Consider the following 10,456-nt stretch of genomic DNA (forward strand, 5'->3'; position numbering starts at 1 on the left):
GAGGAATTTGCATTTTGTGTTGTGCGAAAGTTCATGGAAGCTGTCTTTTTGGTGTTGATAGTTAATCTGTTGATTTTAGCCCAGTTGCTGAGTTGTTCAGTGGCCAAGTTCACAGCTTTTTGCACAGCCTCTGTATTCTCCCCTTTGAGGTGTACAGTTGTGTCATCAGCAAATATTACTGTTTTGTGTGCATTTACATTCAGGCTCAAGTCATTAATATACAGGAGAAAAATTAGATGTCCCAATACTCAGCCCTGTGGTACACCTTGCTTGACAGTTTTATTTCTTGATAGGATTTCGGTTACTGAGTTGGTTTGTCTATTAGTGTATTTCATGCTGCCTCTGGATCTGATTGATTAGGAATGAAGCAATCCAATTGTTTGCAGTTCCTCTGATACCATAAAGTTCTATTTTTTCCAGCAATATTTTGTGGTCAACAGTGTCAAAAGCCTTTGACAGATCCAGAAACATGCCTGTTATCGTTTTTTTTATCTAACAGATCTAATAATGTATTTATGCAATCATATACTGCAGTTTCAGTAGATTTGTTGCTTCTGAACCCATGTTGAGCCAAACTTAGTAAATCTCTTTTTTTTTCAATTAAGTCCATCAGTTTCTTGCACATTATTTTTTTCAAATACTTTAGAGAAGCAGGATGAGATTGAGATAGGCTTGTAGTTAGTCATATCTTTATTATCACCCTTTTTAATACAGGAATTATTTAGAAAGCTTCAGAGCTGCAAGGAAATTACCTGCCTAGAAAGGACAGTCAGAGAGGTGAGTTAATGGTTCAGCAAATAAAAGAGAAGCCGACAAATAAAGGGCATCGACCCCTATCAGCAAATGTAAAAATGTTTAGGGGCAATTGTGTAGGTACATGGTGAAAGACCCCCAGGATATCGTAAAGTTAAAATTTATTAAAAACAAAAAAATGAAACACCGATCAACCATAACCATTGGTAAAGAAATTAATTATGAATGTGCAGTAAGGTGCAGACAAATGAAATCAAAAAAGATAAAAAAAAAACATTCATTTGTTCTTTGTACATAATTTTGTTTTTCACACTCTGTAGTGTGTAGAAGGACGATGAAGATGTACAGCTCTAAGTGTGAAGCATTATGAGTATTATGTACCATATGTGTGCCTGAATAATAGTATATTTAATAACAGTATTAAGTATTTTTTATTGAAGTGGAACCTAGTAAGGAGGATTTTATTCATTTATTTGACATGCACTGGTGTCCTTGAAGTCAGCTGCCTATATCTACAATTGAAATGTAAGAGAGGCAGTCCGAATAACCTGAATTCATACAAGCAGAATATTTCTAATAATGCATTGTACTACACTTTAAATTTTTTTCCATTCATATGTATTTTTTTATTATTATTATAGCACAACCTGTACTGATTATTCTCTGGTGTTTCATAGTGTGTACTGCTTGAGGTTTTTAATGGAACACTGCATTGTTGTAATTAGAAAAGATAAAAACCATTTACGAACAATATCTCTGAAACTATGGTATTTGAGCTTCTCTAGCAGAGACAGGATGGGAAGATATGGGAGAATATTGGCCACATTTGCTGTACCACTAGACACAACTAGCTGAGATACAGTCAGTTCTCCATCTCTGGCAGCAGATAGTGGCCATGTGGGCAAGAGGTGTGCTTGTTTGAGTGAATGTCCTAGTTTGTTTCTTCCTTTTCTGAAGAAGGCTGGCTGCAATTCAGTGTGTCATCTTAAAGCAAAACCAAAAAATTAACAGTAAATTACACCACAGAATGAGAAAATATCAGAAGAAGAAACCAAAAAGTTGACAGTAAATTTGTCTTCAGTGGAAAGAACAAATGGCAGGGAAGCAGTGCAGAAGACAATATCACCACGTAAAAAGACTGAGGAGGAAGCTGTACCAGGGTGGACAGAAGTTAAAAACAACAGATCATTATGAAGCACCAGACAGAAGTTAGCATCCAAACAACACATGAATGATTTTTTATAGCTCAGTCCACTGCAGAAGAAAACAACCAAGAAAAAAGTCCAGAACTCTCAGGAGGTGAAAATCAAGGTAGAAATGAAAAGAAGACTAGAGCCTACTCTTCAAAGAATTAACCAGGCAAGAAATATACCTCTCATAGAACTGAACAATTCTTTAACTCTCTTATATCATAATGTGCAGGGCTTAACCAATAAGCTATGTGAGCTAGAGGTCCTTTTGAATGGTACACTGAAGGAGATTTCCATCTTGTGTGTAACTGAAAACTGGCTGCAAGAAATACAAAAATGTGCAGCTGGGATTTCAGACTTCCAGGTGATCAGCAGCTTTTGCAGGGAAACACACAGAGGGGGTGGAACATGTATATATGTAATAACAGGTATTAAATAAAAGGAAATTAGGTTTAAAAATGTCTACCATATTGAAAAAGATTTTGGATATTGTTTACGAGAACCAATAGATAGTAAAATTACAATTGCATGTATATATAGGTCCCCATCTGGCAATTCTGAATTGTTCTCTGAAAATTTGGAAAGTCTTCTGAACTATTTAAATAGTCAGTCAAAATACATAATTGTGCCTGGGGATTTCAATGTTAATTTCTAGAACAACTGTAAAAAAAGGGCAGAAACTGGTTAATATGATAAAAACATACAATATGGACATGTGTGTAGAAGATACCACCAGATACAGGAGCAAAAGTGAAAGTACTATATACCAAATATTCATGTGTCTTTAAATCTTTGGTTCTGGTTACAAGTATCTCTGATCATCAAGCAATTAAATTGACTTCAGAGAAATCTCACGAGAAAAGTGACAATAGGAGATATATTGAGAGAAGGTTAATGAATGATGATAGCATTAGAGTCTTTAATCTTGTGTTAGAAAATGTAAACTGGAATATGGAAACCAACACCTCTGTAGACATAAAATTCAAGAAGTTCTTGTCAAATTATAAATACTGCTACGATATTTCATTCCCTCTGAAGAGAATGAAAATAAACAAAAAATTAGATTCATGGATAACAAGTGAAATCACAGAGTCATCAGAAATTCTTAGAAAGCTATATAAGTGTGCTAATCAAAATACTACCTTGAAACCATATGTAAAGTGTTAAAGGAAAGAGGACAGGGAAGTTATAGTTGCTGCAATAATGAAGCACAATGATTCATATATCACAAATGGTAACAACAAAATAAAATCTATGTGGAAAGTTGTTAATAATCATACAGGCAAACATGAAAATGCAAGTAATAAAATCACCATACAACACAGAAATGAAATTGTTGATGATCCACTTCTAATAGCTAATATATTTAATGACCATCATATTAATGTAGCCCAAAACCTGATCACCACTAAATATAATGCAAAGAAAAAGGTAATAACTCCATTAAGTGAAAGGACAATGCACCTACATCCTGCAACACCCAAAGAAGTATAAATGGCTATCAGTAAACTAAAGAGTAAAATGACCTATGGGTTTGATGGTATCCCTGACAAAATTATTAAATGTAGTACCAAGAATGTTGTCTCTAAACTTGTGGACATAATCAGTGACTTCTTTGAAACTGGTGTGTTTCCAACAAAACTTAAGCAATCAACAGGAATACCAGTTTATAACAGTGGTGACAAGTTTGACATTAAAAAGGTCAGATCACTATTATTATTATCTGTATTTTCAAAAATAATTGAAAGAATAATTTGTGACATATTGCTAGACTTCCCAAACAAAAATAAAATTCTAGGAAATGCACAGAATGGTTTCAGAAAAGGCAAATCTACACAAACACCTCTTCAATTTCCTAAAACTTGTTTGGAAAGCTATTGATGACAAGGAACTGATCTTTGGGTTGCTTTTGGACCTTTCCAAAGCGTTTGATTTTATAAATCATAATCTACTGCTGCTCATCATCATCATCATCATCATCATCATCATCATCATCAGCCAATTCAACGATTAAATGATGTGGCATCTTCGAGTTGTGGATTCAAGTAGGCTTTCAGCAGTCCTCTCCAAGTGGAACGGTCTTGGGCAGTTCTCTGCCAGGTGCTACCAGCGATCTTCTTGATATCCTTGTCCCACCTGTCCGGTGGTCTTCCTCTAGGCCTCCCTTGCTCTCTCGGACTCCACTCCAGTACTAGCTTCGTCCATCTGCCATCTTTTCTTCTCACGATGTGGCCAGCCCACTACCATTTCAAGGAGCCTACTGTCTCTAAGATATCCTTAACCTTTGTCACAGACTGGATGTCATCTGCCTTTTTCCTATCCTTTCTTGTATAGCCCAGCACTGATATTTCCATGGCTCTCTATGTTGTTCTAAGTTTCCCTTTTGTAAATGAGTTCAGTGTACATGTCTTGCAACCATACATCAGCTCTGGAAGAATGCATTGATCAAATACTGATTTTATTTATTTATTTATTTATTTTATCCATCTTTCAGCACCTACATGCAATCGATGTCATCAGAAGAGTTACAGCTATTTGTACATTATGTTTTACATACAAAAATATTACATAGTAAAAATATAGCAATGTTGTAAACTATTAGCTTACAACAGCCTCTACACCTAGATCCATACATAACAGTAAGCCATAATTTATCAGCATTAACATGCAATCAATGTTGTCAGAAGTATTATAGCTATTTGTACATTATGTTTCATATAGCAAAAATATTACATGGAAAAAAAAGAGAGTGTTGTACTCTATTAGATTATAGCTAGCTGCCTCTACATCCATAACTATACATAATAGTAAGCCTTAGTTTATCAATAAATTAGATCATCTTTACAACTATTCTGAAATTCTTCTACACTGCAGAAAGTATTTTTCTTCATCCACACTTTGGTTTTAGTTTTGAAAATATCCATTGAAACCAATTGAGCCTGTACGGGTAAAGTGTTGAATAATTTTATGCCTATGTATTCATAGCTAGATTGGGTTTTCTTAAGCCTGGTTGTGGGTATATCAATCATATTTGTTTGTCGAGTATTGAGTTGATGAACTGATTTCCTTATAGTGTAGTGGTTTAAGTTTTCTTTTATGTTTAATAGGCAACAATATATGTAAAGAGATGGGACTGTGAGAATTTTTAAGTCTCTAAAATAAGATCTACATGTGGTCTTGTTGTCAGTGATTCCGTACAAACGTCTAATTGCTTTCTTCTGCCAAGTGAAAATTTTTTTGGCTCCTGGAGAGTTACCCCATAAAAGAATGCCATATTGTAGATGGCAATGAAAGAAGGCATAGTATGACTGAAGCAATAAATCTTGTGTAACACATGTGTGTAGTTTGGCTAGTAGGTAGATAACTCGTGATAGCTTTCGACATACATAATCTGTATGTGTGTCTCAAGTTAATTTTGAGTCAATGTGTATTCCTAGTAGTTTAACAGATGATAACTCCATGTTACTGTTTGATAAACTGAAGATTATCTTGACAGTCTTTTCATGGTTCATAGATAAGTCATTAGCTTTAAACCAGATATTAGATATTTTGAGACACTCTTCACTTTCCTCCTTCAATATGTTTATATCCTTTCCAGAATTAGCTAATGTTGTGTCATCAGCATAGAGAATAGATTTACAGGGTAAGTTGTTCGGAAAGTCATTTACAAACAATATAAATAGTAGAGGGCCAAGCACTGAGCCCTGAGGAACACCTCGTTTTATACTTAAAGTCTGTGACTGTTGGTCATTATGCTTTACTATTTGTTTTCTATTGCTGAGGTATGATTCAATTAGTGAGAGTTCCAAGTGTTTGATTCCATAGCAACACAGTTTATCTAATAATAATTTGTGGTTAACTGAGTCGAAAGCCTTACTCAAGTCAATTAGAATGGCTTCAGCAGATAATTCTGACTCAAATGTGCTTAGTACAAAAGAGATAAGGTTTTCAACTGCTTTGACTGTTGATAAGTTTGACCTGAATCCATACTGAGAATCATTTAATATATTATTGTCTGATAAGTGTATGCATATTTGCTGCATTATGCAATGTTCTATTATTTTTGAGAGAATAGGCACAAGTGAAATTGGTCTATAATTATTGATACAGGACTTGTCACCCTTTTTGTATAATGGTATGACAACTGTTTTTTTGAGACATTCTGGAAAGTGTCCACTCGAGAGCATCCAGTTTATTAGTATGCAAAGGGGGTATGTTATGAGATCTACAACTTTTTTAATTACATAGTTTGACAGGCCATACACATCTTCAGATCTAGAGTATCCTAATTCAGAGGTTGCTTTAATTATATCAGTTACTTGTACTTCTCTTCATTTACAAGCTGACACTATGTTTGTAATGTTTTGTTGAAAATTTCTGCCAGATATGGGGTGAGAAATAGGTGTATGTGTTGAATTGGTTGCTATGGGTTGGAAGGCTAAGATTGGCAGAGTTGACAAAAAAGTGATTGAAATCATCAGCAGTGACGTTAGCAGCATTTGTGTTGTCTTTGTAGTTTATATCCATACCTAGCTCTGCTTTTATTACTTTCCATGCAGCCTTACATTTATTGTGTGATTTTTTAATGAAATCACCATTTGCCTTACACTTAGCTATTTTAATTTCAGATCTATATTTTCTTTTCAGGTTTTTGTAAGTTTCTTTATCTACTGCTCCCTTTTTGACCTTATCGTGACAAGTAATTACCAATAGTCTCAGTTTTTGTAATTGGGGTGAAAACCACTTCTGTAAAGTTGAGTGGCTAGGTTTCCTAACATTTTTGTTTTTTTGTTTTTTAACCAGTGGACAGCATGTGTGGAAGATTTCAGAAATGATTTTGAGGAATGTGCTGAAGGCTTCATCAACATTTATGGAGGAATGTATAACAGTATTCCAATCTATAGACTTAAGTTCTTCTCTATACTTGCTAATATTTGTATCTGTAGATAGTCTGACACACTGAGTTTGTTCCTCATCTTCTTTTGGTTTTTTAGTAATTAGTTTCACCCATATACCTCTATGTTCTGACAGGTAATCGACATTAAGTAAGCCTAGCTCAAAATCACATTTGTATACATTTGTTATTAGATTGTCAAGACAGGAGGAGTGCCTTGTAGGACTTTCATTAGCACAAAAGAGATTATAGGATCTTAACATATACACTAAATTAACATTTCTGGCTGTCATTTTCCTAATGTCTATGTTTAGATCCCCAAAGATTAAAATTTTGTATTTAGTATATTTTTGTATACTGATCACAAGTTTTTCTAAACGTTCTATAAATTGTTCTACATTACTTTCAGGAGTGTGATATAAAGACACAGTTATGAGCTGTATACTAGGTATAATAAAATCAGCTGCTTCAAAAACACCTTTAGTGCATAGGTCACTAACTTCAAAAACAGAAAACTTTAGGTCTAGATCATTGCTAATATATATGGATGAACCCCCATAGGATTCACTGGGTCTGCAGAAGTATGTAGCTAATCTGAAACCTGATGGTACATACAGTTTTATATCCTCTTCCTTTAACCAATGTTCGTTTATACATAAAATCATTCTTTTGTTACTTTTTAATAGTATACCAAGCTCATCAGCTTTATTTTTCAGAGACCTGACATTTAAGTGCAGAAATAAGATAGAGTTACTGTCACGGGAGGGGAGGAGTACATTATTATGGGGCAATGGAGAACATTTAATTGTTTTTTCAGCCCTGGAATCTACGTTAGGTGGCGGTTGGACTTCCTTGGGATAAACCATAAAAAATCTTCATTTCTCTTAGGTAATTTTTTGGGTCTGTTTGAAACACGGTTGGAAGTTTGTTTCACTTTACTGTCCACAAGTTTTATAGGAACATGTTTTCCCAAATATTTGGTATCACTTCATCATGAGACAAAGATGATACTTTACTTACTGTGACTGGTCTATTCTTTTCTGCTACTCTTGAAGGTGATGGAGGAGGAGCTTGTACTGTTTCTGCTGTTGGTGAAGTTGGTTTAGTTGCTGCTGGTGGAGGAGTTGTTTCTGCTATTACTGGTAAAGGAGTTGGTTCTACTACTGCTGGTGTGGGAGATGGTGCTGCTGCTAAAGGAATTAGTTCTACTGCTGGAGGAGTTGCTTCTGCTGTTGCTGATGGTGTTTCTTCTGCTATTTCTGGTGAAGTAGTTTGTGCTGTTACTGCTGGTGAGGGAGATGGTGTTACTGCTGTAGGAGCTCGTTCTAATGCTGGAGGAGTTACTTCTGCTGTTACTGAACGTGGTTCTTCTGACGCTGCTGTTGATTCTACTTCTGTTAGTATTGCTTCTTTAGGTACTTCTGCTGCATTTTCTGTTACTGTATCTAATTCTGCATTAGTCACTCCTAGAGATACTGGTACTTTCTGTGATGATGATACAGGTACCACTGATGATGTTGTTGGTAAGTATTGCAGTCTCTGAATAATTTCCATTAGCTTTAATGTAACAAGTTGCTTTCCAAGGCCATTTAAGTGCAGCCCGTGAGTAGTGTGGAATCTGCGTCCAATGGTATTAATATTAACAACAGAAACATTTCTATATTGTTTGCATATACTGGAAAAAAGTTCATTGGCGGCACTAATTTCCTTGTTTACACACGACCAGGACATCAAGTCGTACCTTTGTGGTATATTTACGAGGATAACGTTTGTATGATTTAGTTCAGATAAACACTTGTTTAATTCGCAACAGGCTTTAGATGTATCATTTTGATAAATGTCCTTAGATCCACCAAAGAAGACAACAAAATCTTTCGAAGACAGCTTTTTTATTTCTTCAGAAAAAACTAGTTTTCTTATTTCTGAGAGGGGCGCCCCAGGCTTTACAAAGCTCATCGATTTCACATTTGAAGCTTTATTTATGCATGAGACAATACCGCGGCTGTGGCTATCTCCTAAAATGTAAAGTTTTGGAACATGGACGGGAGTTTTAGACTGATGTTTTCTTTCGCACTCGCAACAGGTTACACCACTGTTTGTGTTTTTCCCGCACTTTCTACAAACATAAACAACAGAACTGTTATTAACAAAAGGTACAGTATCTTGAGGTAAAACGCTAAGCCTCTTTGCTTCTTTTTCATACTGTTCGTGTTCGTGATGTTTTATAACTGAAAACTCTTCCAGTAGAGCACTGATAACTTCGTCTTTGGTGTTTCTCATATTAGGTTTTTGGCCTAAGTCACCTTTGAAACAGCTATTGCAGAACCATAGTTTCCTTTTAGGACTGACATTAACACACGGATAATGAAAAACCGTTTTACAATTTAAGCACATTATACCTTTTACAACACGTTTCTTGCAATGGCATGTTGTATCAGAGTTCACCATTTCCCACGAATGAGTCGAAGTACTTGCTGGATGAGATGCCTGATTATAACATTTTCCTGTTACCAGGTTTTTTTTGGCGTCTACTTTTGCGATAATATAACATGGCATACATGTACTGTCATAATACACACAGAATTTGTTGCATATCGAACACTTTTCCTCGTTATTTTTTTACTTTTGTACGAAACTAACATACTCCCGATCTACACTAGGCGCCATTCTTCAGATTCACTGGCATTTTTGATCTGAACACTGTTGAATTCCTCCCAAACGCTTGCCAGCCAAGCTTGATGCACCAATAGATTTCTGGCCTTACATCTCCCTTCATATTTATAATCCCACCAAGGTAGATACATTCAGTGTCCTCTTCTAATGGAGTGTCCTTGACTTTCACATCTCCAGCTGGGACGCATTTCTTGGACATTACTTTTGTTTTCGAAAGGTTCATGTTCAAGCCATATTTTTGTTTTGGAAAGGTTCATGTTCAAGCCAACCAACTGACATTCCGATGCGAGATCTGTAACTAAGTTTTGGAACTCTGCGAAGTTGTTGACTAGTAAGGCAATATCATCAACAAATCTGAAGTTGGTAAGCCTTCTTCCATTAATTCTAATTCCTTGATCTTCCCAGCTCAGCTCTCACATAGCCATTTACAGTACAGCTGGGAACAATTTTGGAGATATGGGGTTGCCTTGCTTGACACCCCTCATGATGCAGAATTCTTGAGTTGATTTGCTGATGTTAACATAAGCTGAAGAAGTTTCGTAGACATTGCTGAGCACTTCAGTGTATGCTGCTCCCACTGCTTGCTCACTGAAAGCTATGAGGACATCTATACCGCAAACGGAGTCAAATGCCTTTTCAAAATCAACAAAGGCAATGCAGAGAGGCAGTTGGTATTCATATGTTCTGATTATCACTTCACTAATGGTCAGAATGTGGTCAATAGTGCTAAAATTGCTTCAGAATCCTGCTTGTTCTATAGGCTGGGCTGAGTCTAGAGTGGAACTAATTTGATTTAACAGGATCTTTGTGTAAATTTTGTACAAAAGTGAGAGCAAGCTGATAGGATGATAGTTTCTGATATTGTGAATACTTCCTTTCTTGTTTATCAATATAACCTTTGCCTTGTTCCATGATAGTGGGACTAAAGCATAGTGCAGGCAGGAAG

At 35.7% G+C, this 10,456-nt stretch overlaps 1 protein-coding gene across 1 annotated transcript; it reads right to left on the reverse strand.

The window, feature by feature from the left end:
* Positions 1 to 7,788: 7,788 nt before the first annotated feature.
* Positions 7,789 to 8,391, reverse strand: LOC126419404 (uncharacterized). Its single transcript, XM_050086593.1, has one exon. It carries the CDS (start codon positions 8,389 to 8,391, stop codon positions 7,789 to 7,791), a length of 603 nt encoding a protein of 200 aa, XP_049942550.1.
* Between the last annotated feature and the right edge of the window lie 2,065 nt (positions 8,392 to 10,456).

This window comes from Schistocerca serialis, chromosome 9 (genome assembly GCF_023864345.2).
Source record: "Schistocerca serialis cubense isolate TAMUIC-IGC-003099 chromosome 9, iqSchSeri2.2, whole genome shotgun sequence".
Classification (NCBI taxonomy): domain Eukaryota; kingdom Metazoa; phylum Arthropoda; class Insecta; order Orthoptera; family Acrididae; genus Schistocerca; species Schistocerca serialis.

Coding starts and splice junctions, on each gene's coding strand:
- LOC126419404 (XM_050086593.1), bottom strand. CDS start 8,391: ATGGAAATTATTCAGAGACTGCAATACTTACCAACAACATCATCAGTG.